The 17,641-nt window shown below is 53.8% G+C and overlaps 8 protein-coding genes across 8 annotated transcripts; 4 read left to right on the top strand and 4 right to left on the bottom strand.

Moving 5' to 3' along the window:
• Nucleotides 1–93: 93 nt before the first annotated feature.
• Nucleotides 94–1,339, bottom strand: SETTUDRAFT_143304 (uncharacterized protein; the record flags this gene model as incomplete). Its single annotated transcript, XM_008032846.1, has 2 exons — nt 937–1,339; nt 94–783 (listed from the first exon to the last, which is right to left on the bottom strand). Exons 1-2 carry the CDS (start codon nt 988–990, stop codon nt 94–96), a joined length of 744 nt encoding a protein of 247 aa, XP_008031037.1. The 5' UTR covers nt 991–1,339.
• A 258-nt stretch (nt 1,340–1,597) lies between these two features.
• SETTUDRAFT_174297 (uncharacterized protein) lies at nt 1,598–2,500 on the top strand (the record flags this gene model as incomplete). The annotated part of the gene is made up of 1 exon (XM_008032845.1): nt 1,598–2,500. One exon carries the CDS (start codon nt 1,598–1,600, stop codon nt 2,381–2,383), a length of 786 nt encoding a protein of 261 aa, XP_008031036.1. The 3' UTR covers nt 2,384–2,500.
• A 5-nt stretch (nt 2,501–2,505) lies between these two features.
• On the bottom strand, nt 2,506–4,299 carry SETTUDRAFT_143299 (uncharacterized protein; the record flags this gene model as incomplete). Its single annotated transcript, XM_008032844.1, has 2 exons — nt 2,506–3,617; nt 4,155–4,299. The coding sequence occupies 2 exons, from the start codon at nt 4,297–4,299 to the stop codon at nt 2,767–2,769; spliced, it is 996 nt and encodes a 331-aa protein (XP_008031035.1). The 3' UTR covers nt 2,506–2,766.
• Nucleotides 4,300–5,132: 833 nt separating this feature from the next.
• SETTUDRAFT_143296 (uncharacterized protein) lies at nt 5,133–6,210 on the top strand (the record flags this gene model as incomplete). The annotated part of the gene is made up of 2 exons (XM_008032843.1): nt 5,133–5,763; nt 5,815–6,210. The coding sequence occupies 2 exons, from the start codon at nt 5,133–5,135 to the stop codon at nt 6,111–6,113; spliced, it is 930 nt and encodes a 309-aa protein (XP_008031034.1). The 3' UTR covers nt 6,114–6,210.
• A 190-nt stretch (nt 6,211–6,400) lies between these two features.
• SETTUDRAFT_123527 (uncharacterized protein) lies at nt 6,401–8,598 on the bottom strand (the record flags this gene model as incomplete). Its single annotated transcript, XM_008032842.1, has 3 exons — nt 6,401–8,331; nt 8,383–8,432; nt 8,498–8,598. 3 exons carry the CDS (start codon nt 8,596–8,598, stop codon nt 6,431–6,433), a joined length of 2,052 nt encoding a protein of 683 aa, XP_008031033.1. The 3' UTR covers nt 6,401–6,430.
• A 678-nt stretch (nt 8,599–9,276) lies between these two features.
• Nucleotides 9,277–10,732, bottom strand: SETTUDRAFT_174292 (uncharacterized protein; the record flags this gene model as incomplete). Its single annotated transcript, XM_008032841.1, has 2 exons — nt 9,277–10,520; nt 10,620–10,732. 2 exons carry the CDS (start codon nt 10,730–10,732, stop codon nt 9,401–9,403), a joined length of 1,233 nt encoding a protein of 410 aa, XP_008031032.1. The 3' UTR covers nt 9,277–9,400.
• A 214-nt stretch (nt 10,733–10,946) lies between these two features.
• SETTUDRAFT_44486 (uncharacterized protein) lies at nt 10,947–11,863 on the top strand (the record flags this gene model as incomplete). The annotated part of the gene is made up of 2 exons (XM_008032539.1): nt 10,947–11,170; nt 11,222–11,863. The coding sequence occupies exons 1-2, from the start codon at nt 10,952–10,954 to the stop codon at nt 11,861–11,863; spliced, it is 861 nt and encodes a 286-aa protein (XP_008030730.1). The 5' UTR covers nt 10,947–10,951.
• Nucleotides 11,864–12,657: 794 nt separating this feature from the next.
• Nucleotides 12,658–15,348, top strand: SETTUDRAFT_166016 (uncharacterized protein). The gene is made up of 3 exons (XM_008032840.1): nt 12,658–12,852; nt 12,902–13,266; nt 13,313–15,348. The coding sequence occupies exons 1-3, from the start codon at nt 12,708–12,710 to the stop codon at nt 15,167–15,169; spliced, it is 2,367 nt and encodes a 788-aa protein (XP_008031031.1). The 5' UTR covers nt 12,658–12,707; the 3' UTR covers nt 15,170–15,348.
• The last annotated feature ends 2,293 nt before the right edge of the window (nt 15,349–17,641 follow it).

The following is a 17,641-nucleotide window of genomic DNA, read 5'->3' as shown; positions in this document are numbered from 1 at the left end:
TTTGTAATGAATGCAACGATTTCACATCTGTGTATAAAATGTGAAGTTCTATGATATTGCCCATGGGCTACCATCCATGACTCGCACCCCCGTCTATCCATCAACATCGCCCGTCTCATCCATCTTCCGATTCTTCTTGGAATTGCCCTCCAACCCCGCCATCAGCGCTTTATCCTCACCCGGAATCCGCATCTCAAACACATCCCGCACAACCGTGTACTCGTAGTACCCACAGCGTGCAATCGGCTCCGTCTTCTTGATGTCGATCTTGCCATCTGTCAACACGCGCTCGTCGATATGCACGCCGACAACGCGCCCAATCACGACATCGGCCGTCCCCACAGGCGGGTTCCCGGGGAGCCGTAGCGTCGTGTAGTACTCGCATTCGAATTTGATGGGGCTCTTCTTCACCATTGGGATATTCATGGTTGTCTCTTGTCCACCTTCTCCCCCGTCTCGTCGCACCCGCACACTACTCAGCTTGCTATCCTCTTTTTCCAGCCCTGCTTTTGCGAATTCATCCACGCCGTAGGCTTCCTGGACAGCACTCACATTGACGTGCTCCCGCAGCTCGTACGTCGCTAGGTTCCAGACGAATTTCCCCGTTGCCTCGACGTTGCGCACAGTGTCTTTTTGCACGGCCGTTGTCGTTTGGTTCGCGCTGAACATGACGTATGGCGGGTCGAAGGTCAGGTTGTTGAACTGAGAGTAGGGCGCGAGGTTGGCGGTGCCCGTGGGCGACAGAGTCGAAATCCAGCCTATGGGGCGGGGAATGACACATGCCTTAATAGCCATCGTTAATTGCGGGAAAAGCTTTGGATTTGGTGGATGGGGAGAATTTGTGCTTCGGGATTGAAGCAAAGAATTGCTGGTTTTCCTCTAATGGCATTTGTTCCCACAAGTATCGCGTGAAAGGAAATACATTTGCTTACTTACCTTGAATGGATCATAGGGTAGCCCATGGTCGTCTTTTCCGGGTTGATAAAACATAATGTCCCAGCACTCGACCTACGTACGTATCTACCACTGGAATATCTCTTCCTCTTACACAAACGAACCTCCTCTCTCAAATCAAAGGTCTCCGTTATAAATTTGAAAAAAAAAACGAGAACTGAGAAATACGAAATCTACAACCCCTAAACCAGAGACAGGCAGGGGATATATAAAGAATAATGTCCCGCCGGGAACAGATGCTCTCCCGTTCAGGGATCTGTCTTCTTCGGTGGCCACGCAAACGCGGAAAGAAAAGATTGCGGGGTCCCATTTCTAGCGGTCCGCATCGGCAAATACAGGCGGAATGAGACCGTTTTGCTGCACGTCGTACGTACTCGCGCCGCCGCCGCCGCCAAAAAGCAAAAATTCATGATTACACCGTTGTCTGGTTACAGTATGGTTTGCTCGCTATCTCGACAGAGGGGAGTATCCACGTGGGGTGACGTGGTGACGTCATGCGTCAGAGAGATAGATGGGTGGTTACACAGCAGCAGGCCATGTCGAATCAGGGAGTAGCCGCATCAATACTGGGTGGGTTGTATACAGTACTACTCACTGGCATCTTCACATATCAATCTACCTAGTTGTCAATGCATAATACAGCATGGCAACACCCAGCGAAACCATCCTGATAACAGGCGCCTCGTCAGGTCTCGGTCTCGCATTCGTAAAACACTATGCTTCTCTGCCCACACCCTCGTCATCAACACCACCACCCACCATCATAGCGCTGGACAAGCAGCCCTTCCCCCAAACCACAATTCAACCCCCAACCCTGCACTTCCACCAACTCGACCTCACCAGCGCGTCGGAGCTGCAATCCCTCGCCTCGCGCTATGCCCGCACACCGCTGAGCCTCGTGATCCACTGCGCCGGCATCCGCGGGCTCGTCGCGTCCACCGCAGCGCAACAAGCAGCAGGAGAGCGTGAAGTCGCTCGGGCAGAGACATGGCAAGTAATGGACAAAGAGACGATGATGCGTGCGTTTGAGATTAATACCTGGGGAACGTTTAATCTCATCCAAGCTTTCTTGCCCAGTCTCCTTCTTTCTTGTTCTTCGACGCCGGCAGCACGGCCAAGAGTCGTCGTGCTTTCTTCGCGCATGTCGTCGATATCGGCGAATGCGGCTGGCGGCGCATACGCGTATCGGGCTAGTAAAGCGGCGCTGAATGCCGTGGTGAGGAGCTTCGTGATTGATGTTCCGCGTGTGCAGTTTTTGCTGTTGCATCCCGGGAGGGTTGAGACAGGCTTGGTGGCGTGGAAAGAGGAGGGCGCTGTGAGTGTGGAGGAGAGTGTGGGAGATTGTTTGACGGTTTTGGAGAGGATGGGAAAGGAGGAGTGGGTGAGTGGGAGGCTGGTGGATCGTTTTGGGGAGGAGATTGCGTGGTGAGGAGGAATTATAAAGGGGATGGACAAGATGTTGTTAACTGATTTTTGTTTACACATCTAGAGGCTGTGGACATACTAGGGATGATGATGCCGAAGCTTCAAAGACAATCCATAATAATTAAAGTAAGAACTGCCGAAGCATTACCTACTAAGTGTGAAGGAATATGTAAAGTCCATATATATCCCCCTAAATAAAAATATGAACGGAAATTGAATCCCATCAACAGCTTACCATGACAGATGAACAATGATGGAATCATGGCTTCGTCATGTAGGACGTTGTTAATCTTCAGATTACACAGTCGTGACCTGTCCACAGCAGACTAGACTGCGTACTTTTGCCCAGCATTTTGTTATGAAATGCCTCTTGACCCAGGATTGAAATCATTGCTCGTGGTCCGCCATCTTCTCCGCATCCTCTTCGCAAACATCAGCGGGTATGCCTGCCTTGCTTTCTCTTCGGTCCACACCAGAGATTTGTCCTGCGATGCCTAGCCCTCGTTCGATGTTTTGCACCAACCCTTCCAAGGCCCCGAAAATATCACCCTGTTGTTCTCTCGCCTCGTTCAGCTTGTCCACACCAGCCTCACCCTTTCCTTTCCCTTTGTTCTTTCGCGGTATCTCGACGCCTTCGATTCGTAGCATGTAGCCTGGATCCGGCGAGTCCTCGTCGAACGAAGGAGCTGTCCGCACGCCCGTGTCCGTTATTTGCCACTCGGGCGAAAGCGACTGCGCATCCACAATTGTACGTCCGTCTGCCCCTACGTCGACAATAAGGTAGTGTTCCTTGACGCCTGGTATAGGCGGCGGAAACGGTGACTCGACTGGCAGGTCTTGGTCATCTTCCTCTTCCCCTTCTTCGCCCCCCTGATTCTGGCGCCGCTCTCCACCGGCTGGCGCATCTTGTGGCAGATATTTTGTGTCGTCTAGCCCTAAGCCTCGCATCGAGGCTGCAGTGACAATGGTGGGATCGTCGTCGGCGAAGACATAGTGAACGTAGGGATGGTAGTGCTCGCCCGAAGTCGTGTCCTCGATCAAGGCAAAGAAGGGTCGGAAGTTTGGCGGTGGTAGCAGCGGTTGCTCTGCACTGGGCTCGGGATAGGGTATGTCGTCTTCCTCCTCGGGCGCATCGTAAGGCTCCTGTTGCTCGTTAGGCTCGTCGCCTGGAGGATATTCCGGGAGATCAAGGGGCTTGGACCGTGGCGATGGGGTTGCGCGAGGTATTGGAGGTGGTTCTGGAGCGTCGAGGTTTGTGGACATGTTGGGAGAGTGATGGCAGGGTGGAGTTAGTGGAGCTCGGGAGATCAAGCTCTAGGTAGGGTGCATGATCGATAAGAGGGGTGGTCCATGCACAGTACCCTACCCGTGCCAGCGACCAGGAAAGCAGGACGGGATACATGGGGCCGGGGAGCCGTGACTTGATCGGACGAAATATGTGAAGCAATCCTTGGGGTATCAACCGTGTCCCAAACGCCTCTGTCCATGGTTCAAGGAATCCAAACTTGTGCCCCACCAGATGCCCAGCCCCGCTCATTACTGGCACTGGCACTGGCACCAGAAACCCCGCCGTGTTGGCCTCCAAGATGCAAAGGTGAGGGCTAGCTAGTCATGCAGTGTGTCACCAGGAGGCTGGGCTATGGCTTAAAATGGACCTGTATCTGGTTCCTGCGTCTGCCCGGGCGTTTCGGTCGTCGTCGGCGCGTCCTGGCTCTTTGATTTGAAGGCTGCATCGGCGTGTTAGCAAATCTCTGCATTGCGTAGGAAGCAGGGACCCGGCTTACGCTGACGACACATGGGGCACTTTTCCAGGGAGCTCTCTTGCTTCAACCACGAGAAGATGCAGTGCTGGATTGCGGTTAGCAGTGCGCAGACTGGTCTGACCAGGAGCAGCCTACCATGTGGAAAGAATGGTTGCATTCGCCAAGCACTGCGCTTTATCAGTTAAAGACACGAAGAAACTATGCCCAGACTTACACAGTGGACACTCATCACCGGGAAACTTGCACTTGGAACAGGTGCTGTCGTATGGGTTGCGACAGATGCCACACACGTCGTCGTCGGGCATGTCCCAGTGCCAAGCCGCAACGGCGTTCCATTCGCGGATAGTGACCTTCATCGTGTTCCTTTTGGCTCCAAGATTTGACCGTGAGGGAAGGGTTGCGCGTGGACTCGACGCAAGAGGCGATTAGCAGCATCAAAATACGCCGAGGCGGCAGATTGGCTGGCGGTCAGCGGCGGAGATTGGGCGCTCGTTAATTCCGCGAGGGTCTGAGCTCAAGCTTCAACCGCAGCGAAGCTACCACTCCAAGATGCATCCATCAAACGTGCATACTTGGGCGTGCAACACCATATCCGCATTTCTCTATTGTCCTATACTATTCCCGCCTCGTCAAGCTGCCGGCATCAGATCCACCAGATCCACCAAATACTACTGATTGTAATGGCGCAATACCTGCCTCAAGCACGCCTTGGCCTTTCCCTGGTCGCCTGCCCCGCACTTATCAACAGCTTACACCAGCCCCTCAACTTCGGTCGACAAATATTGATCGCGGAGACCATGACCTCGCCGTCTACTCCACTTATCTCTGCTACCTGTGCCCATCCTCGCCGACTAACTTATCTCGAATAACCCACGGCAATTGACTCTCACAGCTTCCGCCATGTTCGTCTCACGCTTTCGCTGTTCCTTGCAGCCCCTCTCTTCCGTGCCGTTCCTCCAGCTTCCCGTCTCTGTAGCCAGCAGGCGCACAATGTCTTCACACCACAAGCTCCGCTCTTACCTTGTTTCTTCAGCAGAGCTCAGTTCGGCTCTGAAGCTCAATGCCAGCAAGCTTTCGCATGAACCTCGCATCATCCCTCTCTGCGCATCCTGGTTTCTTCCCAATGACGACCGCAATGGCTACGAGACCTTCCTTGCACAGCACATCCCTCATTCTCAGTTCTTCGATCTAGATGCCATCAAGGACATCCACTCGCCATACCCGCACATGCTTCCCTCTGCTTCAGAGTTCGCCGACGCAATGAGACAGCTGGGTATTCGTCGAGATGACAGCGTAGTCGTGTACGATACCAAAGAGCTAGGTATCTTCTCTGCTCCACGCGTAGGCTGGACGTTGCAAGTCTTTGGCCATCCAAAGGTGCACGTGCTCAACAACTTTCGCAAGTGGGTCGAGGAGGGCTACCCTACGGAGAGTGGAGAGCCTAAAACGCCCGAGAGGTCTGAGTACGAGGTACCACAGCTGGAGGAAAGCAAGGTTGTGGCTTTTGAAGAGGTCAAGGAGATTGCCAAGGAGCTTGGTAAAGAAGGTGCAGATGAGGTGCAGATACTGGATGCGAGGAGCCTGGGCAGGTGGAAGGGCGTCGACCCAGAGCCCAGAGAAGGTATACTAAACTATGCAGAACAAGCACATGGCTACCTACTGACTGCTACAGGTCTATCGTCCGGACACATTCCCTACTCCATCTCTGTGCCAATCACGGATCTCCTTGACCCCAACGACAAAACCTTTCTCCCTGCCCCCAAGCTCAAGGCTGTCTTCGAATCCAAGGGCATCAAGCCTGAATTGCCCATCATCAGCAGCTGCGGTACGGGTGTCACCGCAGCCATCATCGATGCTGCACTGACTGAAGCCGGATACCCAACACAACAAAGGCGCTTGTACGACGGCAGTTGGACTGAGTGGGCACAGCGCGTCAAGCCTGGTGAGGGTCTGATCCGCAAGTCAGAGTAGATGATTTGAGTACTGGAGTTGATGTGATACATGACCAGTTTTCCTGGAGAGGCTCGAACCCATTTCTTCCATGTGTAAATAGCTTTTTTAGTTAATCTTGACAGCACAACAATGTATGACTTATCCTTGTAGAGAGACTGAGGCGACAAAGAGTAAGTATTAAAATGAGTGTATCTTGATAATACAAAATGTCCGGCAGTGGTGTGTAGGATCATGAGCCAGCGAAAGAGACACCACGAACCCAAATCCTCATACATCCCAAATACGCACCATGGAAAATGCCACACATGCATACATTTCATCACCCATCTGCACAACTACGCTTGCTTCTCTCCACGCTCCTGCATCTCTGAAGCCCCATTATCCCCCTGTAGAGTCTTCATCTCCTCGGACATCTTTCCATTACCATGACTCTTCAACTCGGCCATTGAAATCGGCGGTCTCGCTTTCCCAGCCTTGTTCCGCGAGCCCGACTTGACCATTTCCCCCTCGAGCGTTGCAACCAACCGCTGAAGCAGCCACTGAGTCTCCGAAAGGTTGCCCATGAGCGGGCTGCGGATCCCGAGCCAGCTCCACGCTTGCCTCTTGCTGTCGTCTGCCGATCCGATATCCGGTGCGTCGCTGTCTTTGTGGTGGTGTGCATGGACTTGGGGTTTCCGGTGGAGCGACGCGTCGCTCTCGTTCTGGCCTATCAACCGCAGGTAGTACTGCCACTCGTGGTATTCGTACTGCTTTGGCGGGGAGCTCTCCAGGTCCTTCATGAGGTGGCGGATCTCCTTGGCCAGGACAAAATGGTAGAAGCGAGTGTCGCGCTCGAGCTCGTCTTCACCTTCGTTGGCATCTGCTGACCTTCCAAAGTCTTCTTCAATGTATGCCATCAGCCGGTCCCGGGCATGTTGCTCACTTGAGCCGGCAGTATCGTCTCGATACGCTGCCTTATCCCACTTGCCTGTCTTGAGTCTTTCCCACCCAACTTTGAGTGCAGTGCTTAGTCCCTCTTCGTCTGGCAAGACTGTAAGCGAGCCAACCCAGATGGTAAAGTCTTTGAAGGTCTTGATGACGGTATCGCCCATATTGGAGATGAGAATCGTTAGAGTCGGGACAGCAACTAAACTCCAGAACACGGTAAAGGCCCTGCCGGCATTGCTCTGAACGACATAGTCTCCGTAACCAATCGTAAGGAGCGATACGTAGGAGTAGTATAGAGCAACAAAGTAGGTGAAACCCTGTGGCTTCTCTGAGCACCAGAAGACCAGAGCTCCAAGGAACCAGAGCAATAGCGCCGCTGTTGTTGACAAAGCCAGGGCGGTGTATCTTCGCTTTCTTTCGGATAGCTCTTGCACGCGTCGCATAACGCGAAATTCTTGCTCACGTCTCTGAGACTCCTTCAACCCTTTTGTGCAGAACTCTATCTTTTCGAAGAGAGAAATGCGTATGGTCTTTGTTTCTGTATCGATGGACTCGATGACCCTTTGTCTCTTGACTTCGGTGAACCGAGCTGTCATCTTTTGTTTCCCATGCTCCAGCACAAGCGACCTGATCGATCCGATGACCAAACCGACCATGACGAGCCCACCAATAGCATATGGTATCAGCAATGAACGGCCGGTATGCGTTGTCGGGACGAGCTCTCCACCGTATCCAATTGTGAGTAACGTAAAATTCGCCCAGAAGACCGAGTCCAAGAACATCCAGTTCTCTATATAAGAGAAAACCAAAGCTCCGAGAAGGAGGTAAACCATAAAGGCAATGGTCTGCAGCATTAACGTTCTTTGGCTAGCGGTTAGTCGAAACTCGCGATCATAGTGCCCCTTGTATGCTCCAAAGGCGGTAAATGCCATGAGCGATGCAATGATGAAGTAAACGCCAGCAGCCATTATGGCGTAGTAGTAAGCCTGGCTCAGTGCGTGTTGTTGCATGGGCTGGATACGGAACACCGGTGATGAGGCCACGCCAACGAGCGCCATAAGGAGGAAGCCTGCCATGTAGAACCCGATGATGGTGATCGGCTGCGCAATGGCGAATTTCAGTCTCCGTGACATGTTGAGAAGTAGACTGGCATTTGCTGATAGCGCAAAGATGAGAGACACAGAGTTGACTGCAATGAGCCATCTCGGATCCTCGATTTTGGTCCCATGCGCCTCATCACTGCCTGGAGGAATGTATACTCTCCACTTTTCGACAAGGGCACATATAGACATGCCGTTGGCAATCGGCCCTTTTGCTCCATCAGAACGAGGTAACAAGGGTATAGTGAACTAATACTCACCAAAGGTTCCCGCTATGAGTGGACTTGCTGTAGACGCAAACCACCATCGACTAAGCTGGTCAGCCTACGCTAATCACGACAATGATACTGGGAGACATAACTTGGGTCGAGAAACTGGCGCTCCTCTCGTTCAGCCTGCTCATCCTCCACTTGCATGGTATTCTCGACATCCTGAGCAGCCTCTTGGGCAGGCTCATCTAGTCCAGGGTCGTTCATGGTCCGTCAAGTATCGAGGTTGGGGTGCTTCGGAGATTTGAAAAGGATCGAGCTGGGTGCATGTCGCACGAACAGGGAATAATATGGGAATTCGAAATGCCCTCCTGCAAGATGCATATGGTGCACGGGAAGCGCGCATGTGAGATAAACAAGATCGGAGAGAGAGAGTCGCGTGGACGCGCAGAGGTGCAATGACGTAGGGGCTGACCAGGATTCTTGCGCGCTTCCACCAATCGTTGTTACGGCATGGAGACGACTTGGGCAAGGCTGTGTGGTTCTGCCACGCTTATCAGCAACACAAAGGGTTTCACAGACAGCTTTACGTGTCTAGACTCCTCTATGCAATGTTTCCCGACGTCATCGCCATTGGGTTTCTATTGCAATGTTATTGAATCTGATCGCTTGATGTACATGGTCTCCGGATTCTGTTCGTTGGTGGATCAGCGAGTGTATGCTGACTTTCCCTTCAGCAGTAGTACGCATCTCAGTCAAATTTCCTATAACATACAGTAGGATACTGGTGTTTGCTTTAGTATAGATCTTTCGGGTCTGTATTGTTAATATACTACATGCTGTTTTGGTGGGGGCGGGCGCAACTAAACATATTGGGCAGCATTCGTAGCGCTTAGCAAAGAGTTAAAAAAAAACAGGAGACTCTAAACGACTTTCTCGTTTATTGCGTATTATCTATTGACTGTCGTTTGTGTGTCTGCTCCCCAACTTGCCCTTCCTGCAATCCGAAACGGAGACAATAAGCTCGGTAAAAGGGTGACTAGGAACTATGTAGCAATACCGTCACTGGTTACTTCAATCGTCCAAAATCAGCCTTCAACTCCACACCTCCATAGTCATCCAAAACCTTGCCTCGATCCCATTCCCTAGCTTCTCCCTTGCCCTTCCAAACCACATCCTCCTCGGTTTGTTCCTCGCCTTTCTCCCATTTCCGCACTTGCTCATGGGTAAATCCTGCGGACCTGAGACGCTCAGCGCCCTGTTGCCTCCAACGCGCGCGGTCACGCATCGCCTCCAGGGCGTCGCCCCAGTCGTCTTCATTGTCAGAGCCTGCACGGACATCGATGGTAGGATCGTAAGTAGATGAGAAACGTGACTCAATGCCCATGGAATTTGGTTTGAAAGCACCGCGGCCTTTGGAGCGGACCGTAGGTTCAGGAGGTGGCGGGAGCGGACCAACAATGGCTTCGAGAGGGTCAGAATCGGATGCTGGAGAAGCGGCGCGTCGTTTAGAACCTGCACCATCTTCGTATTTGCTAGGTTTACGTTGTGGGCTTTTCCCCAAATCCCTGGAATCATGCCTTTTGTGCCTGCGCCGATGTTCGTGTCTATCAGAGTGCGGTGGTGGCGAGCGGGATAGCGAGGTTGTATGCGAGTATGATCTACGACTTCTGTGTCTGCGATCTCCGTGGTCTCTTCTGCGCGACCTTTGATGGCCATCAGTGTCGCTTCCTTTGTGCCCATGGGACCGGTCGTAGGGCGATCTTGATCGTTTACGTTTGCCCCGAGAATAGTCCTCGGCTTCACTGTCGTATCTCCGCTTATGGCGCCTCCTGTCTCGGCTTCTGTCCCGATGTCGGCCAGATGATGATTTCCCAGACGCCTCCTGCTCCCTGCTTCTTCGCCGTCTTCTGTAGCCATCTTCATCGTCACTATAGTCACGCCGTCTCTTTGAACGTGCTCTTGATGGCTCATCGTCCCCTTCCACTGGAGTCAGCCTCCCACTGGCCCTTCTTTTTCGCTCTTCTTCATCACGTGTCTCTGCTCTATTTCGTTCGCGGTTCATCGTCCTCAATCGCGCACGAGACTCTTCTGCCTCCTTTGCAAGTAAGGCGGCATTATGACGGTCTGTCTGACGAATAATGTTTCTCAAAAAGCTCTTGTTCGGCTTCGGGGCACCGGAATTCGCTCTGCCAACCATTAGTAAAGGACGCGCATATACACAGAGTGTTGATGTACTACAATGCTTATGCAGTGGCATGGCCGGTACACGTAGGCTCGGGACGCACCTCCTCGGGTTGAAGGCATCGATGCCGACAAGCTCATATTTCTTCTTCGCGTTCTTCGCGTCTTGCTTCAGTAGCTCTGCAACATATTCATCGTCATCGAGGTTTTTGGCCATGCTGAGAGTGTTGTTCTGGAACGGGAACGTGCGAGAACTGTCAAAGGGCGAGCGAGCTTCTGAGAGCCGTGAGATGGATCCAGGCAGCGGGTCAGACTAGTCCGCATGCGGTAACCGCCGCGGGGAACTCTGCGTGTGGGTGCTGGCGCGACATTCACCAAAACAAACATCATAAGTACTTCCGCTACACCCCTCAGAAGACAGCATATAGTAGGCAAGATGGGCCCCAAAAAGAAATCCGCGACACCGACTCCGGCATCGGCACTGGAACAGCTACAGAAATCGCAGTCACTGAAGCTTCTGGAGATTGCCGAGACATTGGCTCCAAAGGACCTCCCGCAAACTGGGAAGAAGCGCAACTCTGGGGCATCTGAGGACAGCGAACAGAATAGCGACACACATCCAGCCGCCCTTGAGGCTGATCTGACACATTACAAGGTATGCAGAACATTTCAGCCAGCTGCGGAGCCAATCTCATAGCAATCGCAGGAACTCTTCAGCAAACTCCGCTTCAGCTATGTTGAACAAGTCACCAAGGAAAAGTTCTTGCGCAGCATCACCGAAAACCCGCCTCGGCTCGTCGACGCCCACGAGAACGAGGAAAAAGAAAAGGAAATCCTGGGCCTGAAAGCAGAGCTCAAGGAGCGCAAGTTGGAAGTGGCGGACATTTTGCAGCAGCTGGAGGAAAAGGGAAAGGAGCTCGCGATGCGCTACGAGGGGGTGCAGCTACGCACACAGCAGCTCGAGTCCCTTCCCACTGAGATTTCAGGGCTAGAGGCCAGCATTGAGCAGCTGAAGCACGAGCAGACGCCAGCCTCAGCAAACCCCGAGCTTGCGCTTCCGCTGCCCGAGACCCAGCGGGTGCTCAGTGAACGAGAGGCGGAGCTTGCCGCGCTGAACGTGCAGATTGCCACGCTGCAGGCTACGATTCCAAACCGAAGCCGGGATCTGGAGAAGCTGGAGCGCGAGCTCAGGCCGCTGGAGACGCAAAAGCAAGGGACGGTCGCGGCGGCCAAGGAAGCTCAGAGACGCAAGGAAGAGGGCGGCGGGATTGGAGACGAACTGGAGGAGAGAGGCAGGTGGCTGCGGGCGTCTGAAAAGGCGCTCAAGGAAATGCTCGAGGTAGACTGATGACGTCTGCGCCGGGGCAGTGCAGCAGGATGCATGGCGGTGGGCGGCGTTGTGGGAGTCGAGATACCACTGCTTTGGAATGGCGATTGCTGTTTCTTTTCTCTTCTTTTGTTTCTGGCAGTGACGCTGGCACGGGCAATGCACTCGGCGCAGGCACGCAGGGAGCTGCTAATGCGGACGGTGTGTAGGATGCCTGTACATTATACTGTGTGGAGGTGAATGCCGCGGCTCGCCTCACTGCCAGCGCATCGCCGGCGCCGGATGGCCCGTCGCGCTAGCGGGCCTCGGTCGCTTCAAACAGCAATACGGCGGCTGGGGACAGGGGCGCGGCGCGCGCTGATTGGCCCGCCCCAGCCACTCACCGCCATGAACCTATCGATTACGTTGCCTGGCCAAAAAAACTCATAAACACTGCTGCCATGGCTCCACTACCGGCGGCTGCTTGAGCTGGCTACCGCCTGCGCCGTCCCAGCTCTTCTGCACAACTCGAGAGGACACACTCGACAACCCCCTCGCCTGTCCTCGGAGCCTCTTTGCCCAAGCCGACGTTGGAGAGCTCGGTGCCACGAGCTGACGTTCCCCCCACCACGCGAGCTGTCCACCCGGACACGCTCAGAAACCCACCACTGCCACGCTCGACCAGCCTCCGCATTTTGACCGCGCGAGGGCCCCGTCGCGCGCTTCTTACGCCTGTAACGACGTCACGACCCTCTGCTTCCTTGTTCATTGCTATTGCTACATGCGCGCATTGCTATAGCGACCATTTGGCTTTTCCATTGTTGCACACATACCCGCCCGCCTAGGCTCCACGACTGTTAACGGCCATCACGACTCCCTCCCAGCCATGTCTAATGGACTCTCGGAGCCCGGGACGAGTGTCTACTCGTCCGGCTCCATGTATGTCGGAGATGGAACATGGGACTCGCAGCGCAACACCTTCTTGCTGCCCAATCTGCAGGGCCTCAACTTCGAGACGATGCGACTGAATGGTACGAAAGCGCTGCTCTCACGCATCAAAGGGAGAAGCTGACCTGTTAGGCATGGGCAATCGCTTTCGTAGCATGGCCAGCTACAAGGGCCTCATCACGGCTCACGGTGTGTTGGCCGTCATTACGTTCTTATTCGTAATCCCTGCTGCCATATTCATGGCCCGTTTCTACCACCCAAACCCGCGCGCCGCACTCAAGTTCCACATCTGGCTGCAGGTCTCGGCGGTACTCCTCTCTACTGCTGCCATTGTCTGCGCCTTCCAAGCCGTGGGCCTCGAGAGGTCTCTGACCAACCCGCACCATGGCATTGGCGTAGCCTTGTATACTCTTGTTCTCGTGCAAGCCTTTGGTGGCTCGGTCATCCATAGACTCGAGAAAGGCAAGGAGAGATTCAAAATCCCCCTCACGCTCATGGTATGCGCAGAACAGCCAAACCTCTGACTCTCACTAATGCCCGTAGATTCATCAATGGTTAGGACGAGCAATCGCGCTGCTTGGAGTTGCGCAGATTCCCCTCGGTCTAACGCTCTACGGCTCACCACTTGTCCTGTTTATACTCTTCGCCGTCTGGACTTTCATCTTGGTGATCCTCTACTTTATCCTTGCCTACAGGGGCCAGCCCCGAATTGACTTGGACGATCGCAGCACCTATATAAGCGAGCGCTCGTACAGTACCAGGCTAAGTCGCCGAAGCAGGGGTCCTGGAGCCGGAAAGTATGCTGCAGCAGGAGCAGCAGGGGCCGGGCTAGCTGCACTGGGCTCAAGATCTCGAAGTCGGACTCGCAGTCGACATGGCGGAACTGTTCTTAGCTCCCGGCCTGACTCTCGTTCCCGCAGGGGGTCCCGCTCTCGTGTTACTGATTCTGAGTTTACCGAGTCTTACCTAAGCGACGAAAAGTATGGCGACGACCGCAAGAAGGGTCCCAGCTGGAAAGACCGTCTCCTAGGAGCTGGGGCCGCTGTTGGAGGTATTTTTGCTGCCAAAAAGCTATTCAGTCGAAAGGAAAAGCGTCCTCCGACCGAAACCGGAAGCGATTTTAGTTACAGCCGTCCTTTGGGCCCTTCCGAAGTCACCCAGACGGATATTTCCAGGCTCGAAGAAGGAAGAGCACCTGAATCTCCAGCACACCGTCGAGACGACTGGCGCCGCGTTGAAGAACGGGATACCCAAGTGTCCGGAATGACCGGAAGTAACCTACGATCAAACCATCGCCCAACTAGAAGTGTGACATCGATAGACTCTTTTGACAGCCGAACAAGCTTCAGCGACGAAACCGACATGAGGCCCAAGGACCGTTCATACGGAGTGAAGGAAGGAGTCGCCGCCCTTGGTGTATTTGGCTTTCTCAAACATTCTCTGAGCAAACGCAGCAAGAAGAAGGAAGACCAACATGTAGAGGAAATGAGAGAGCAGGATTTGGAAGAGGAACGCATTGCTCGCATGAACAGCCAACGCCGCAAGTATACTGGTGATGGAACACCTCCACGCAGGGGCGGTAGGCCTCCGTCGACTATCCTTTCGGACAGCGAGTTGACGGGTATCACGCCTTCAGTAACACGCCCGCCCATGGACTCTACCCTCACGCCATCAGTCAACCCCAACCGGACCCCTCGTACTGGTGTTTACAGTGTTTTGTCAGACTCTGGATCAGAAGCCTATGACTCCCCTGGAGGTCGCCGTCACCAACGACGTCGCACTACAGACGGCCCAGTGCTACCACCTGGAGCCGCAGCTGCAGGAACCATCACCTCCCCATCCAGGAAAGATCATCATCGGCGCAGAGGCAGCAGAGACGACGTGGCATCTCCTCCTGTATCCGTCAAAGTCAAGATGCACAATGATGGGCGCCATGTTACTTTGCGACGACTCAATGAAGAGGAGGCAGCAGCGGAGCGGGAGGCAAGAAAGAGGGATCGCCGAGGCAAGAACCGTGCCGGCAGTGTCAGTTCATTAAGCGGTATCGGAGGTGACCGCTGGCGCAGGACCGAAGCCATGGAAGCAGCACAAGCACAGGAAATGGCACAGCAAGCTGGCATACCACCACCTCCACCAATGCCCAATTCAGGACCTCTGCGCATGCCCGAGGCTACGATTCCCCCAAGTGGAACTCCAGTCTATGGTCAGGACGGCAATATTCCTCCACCGCCACCCATCCCAGGCGCAGCAGACACTGTCTTGAGCAGTCCTCCTGGTACTCAGATCCATGGCACAGAGACAGATCTGAGCAACTATGACACTAACAGGCGTCGACGAAGGGCAGAAAGAGCTCAGGCCAAGCAGGCCAGGCTGGGTGGAAGTCGAGTCGAGTTTTCTTAGTTTTGATGCGTGTGTGTGTTTTTTTATAATGACGGGAAAACGTAAGCAATGAGGACCATGTATGTGCGCGCGACCTGCATTTTTCCCGGCGTCATGCTGTGGTTGTACTTCACTTTTTTGTTCTTTCTTGATGATTTTGCGTGTTGCTCAGTTCAGCGTCATGTCAAGTTGGATTCCCCCCAAGTTCCAATAGATTGAGAGATAGTCTTTGTGTATAAAATAGATGATTTGTGCCTGTTTACAGTGAGCGTGCTTGATTCTGTCTGTTTTGTGTGCTGGTGCTGCGGGTTGTGGGTGTTGCGAAATCAGCATCTGATGTGCTGTGAAAGCTGTGAGCTGGCACTTTTACCGCCACCTAAGGTGTGTGAGTGAGTGAGTGAGTGAGTGAGTGTGCATGTCTGTCTGTTTTAGCCTGTAGTCTATCTTTGTGTTACTGCTTTTCCAAAAAAAGACTTGATCACCCATGTTTCCGGAGAAGCTTGATTTGCTCCATGCGGCTGAGGTTGATGAGTCATGGACAGAATTTTACTAAAACAGCACACGTTTTGTGCCATGACAACGAATGAATGTACATGGAACTTTTGTGGAATACTTGGTCGTGTGATCGAATGCCACCGGTATCAACGGCAGGGGTGTCATCTTACCGCACGAACTTGTTCAGTCACTGGCCCCCCCCAGCTTTTTTTGTTGAGGAGAAAAGCTGCTTGATATGCGCCAAGTGGCGTGGGTCCATGTCGAGTACATGAGAAAGCATGGATTGGCTTGCAAGAGCTTTCCTTTCTTTTTCCATCATGATTCCGAGTGAGTGGATGAGGGCTGCAGTGACTTGCAGTGATTTGATTGCTAAGTGTGTGCGGGACAAAGTTTATTTGCAAGGTCACCTGGTTCAAGTTAGACTGCCAACCCTACCTGCATGACTACATGCTATACCTACGTAGGTCGTTGATACCTTTGACAAACTAACACCAGAAGCTTGTTGCTCAAGGAAAGCCCTGGGGGCAGACAGAAACCGATCTGTACAATGCGTGTGTGCGAGGCATTTTCCGGATGGAATGGAATATATGACTGAAGCCAGCCATTGCATGTGCTTGAAGGAAATAAATTGAATAGACTGGCTGGCTGGCTTGCTTGCTGGCTTGCTTGCTTACCAATATATGCCCATGAGACAGTGGCGAGAGCACGTGTTGGATGGGTAGTTGATTGACCGTGTTTCACGTCCCTGTCATAGTCTTTCTCCAGAGCATGATTTCAAGCAGCATTGCTCGTACAAGCACACTGAAACCCTTACAGGTGAGACGACATGTGGCGGACAAAGTAGGCCAGGGGCTAGAGAGGCATGGTGGTGTTGCTGGCTTGGGCAAGCTTTTCCAGAAGGAGTAGGCCATTGGGCTCTGTGATGTCTACGAGAAAGCCACGGTGTAAGGCAGGCTCGGGTAGCGTGCCGCGAATGGCGTAGGGCTGGATATGCAGCAACGGGGCCTTGGGCCATTCTAGGCGACGGTGTATATTTTAGATTAGATGGACTCGACACATGACTCGCCTGTCAACAGTGGGAGTCCTTACACGGCTGAAGCAACACCAGGCGTTGCTGAGACGCTGCTTTTGGGGCACATGGGTGTGTGTGTGTGTGTGTGTGTGTGTGTAGGTACTTGGGGGGGCGGGGGCTGGGCCTTGGGTCGACAGTGCGTATAGGGCTGGGGGGGCGTACGGCAGCAGGCAGGCCAGGCACGGGCGAGGGCGTGGTGGAAGAGGCAGAGAGAGGCGTGGGAGCAGCAACGAGTGAGGTTGGGCTCCGCGGAACAGAGCGCCAAGCATCACGAAGGTACGGGCAGATGGAGCCGCTAGCGAGGCAGGAGCGAGGAAGGTGCATTCGACGAGTACCCCGGATCTACAGCAGGAGCCTCACGACGTTTCCATTTCCCTCTACTAGTATACAGCGGCCGCGACATGCTCAATCTCGTCGTGCCTCTCTCCCTAATTCTATTCGCCATGACGTCTAGCGCAAACGTAACCCGTCGGCAGGCGCCCTACTCGTGGAGGCGGGTCCAGCCTCTCTCATTCGTGGTCTCGACGCCCTCGCACCAATTTTGATCGCTGCCGGCAGCATCTCGGAAGCTTGAACGCCTCGATCCGCTGGTGGAGTCCGCAAAAGGCCCTTTAGGGAAGAAGATATAAGTTATGAGAACGTCGCCGCCGCCGCGACGCGACAAGACGACGGCGGTGCTGCTGGCCCGTACAGTACATGCATACATACATCCAGACAGCCAGCCAGACAGCCAGCCAGACAGCCAGACAGCCAGACGGACGGACGCGGCACTCGACGACGCCTCGTGACGGATGCGGCGACCCTATGTGAAGCCCCCTCGCCCCTTCTTCGCTCGCTACGCCTATCAAGGATCTTTTCCGAGCCTCAACACACGGGTTTACAGCTGCGCCTCGCTGGAGCTACCCATCTGATACAAGGCCGATTCA

This window comes from Exserohilum turcica (assembly GCF_000359705.1).
Source record: "Exserohilum turcica Et28A unplaced genomic scaffold SETTUscaffold_8, whole genome shotgun sequence".
NCBI lineage: Eukaryota > Fungi > Ascomycota > Dothideomycetes > Pleosporales > Pleosporaceae > Exserohilum > Exserohilum turcicum.
This window is presented reverse-complemented; position numbering and strand designations above follow the sequence as displayed.

Bases quoted from the DNA above. Each gene is read 5' to 3' on its own strand.
- SETTUDRAFT_166016 (XM_008032840.1), top strand. From the start codon at position 12,708: ATGTCTAATGGACTCTCGGAGCCCGGGACGAGTGTCTACTCGTCCGGC. The intron at 12,853-12,901 runs GTACGAAAGCGC...CTGACCTGTTAG, and splicing joins CGAGACGATGCGACTGAATG to GCATGGGCAATCGCTTTCGT. The intron at 13,267-13,312 runs GTATGCGCAGAA...TAATGCCCGTAG, and splicing joins AAATCCCCCTCACGCTCATG to ATTCATCAATGGTTAGGACG.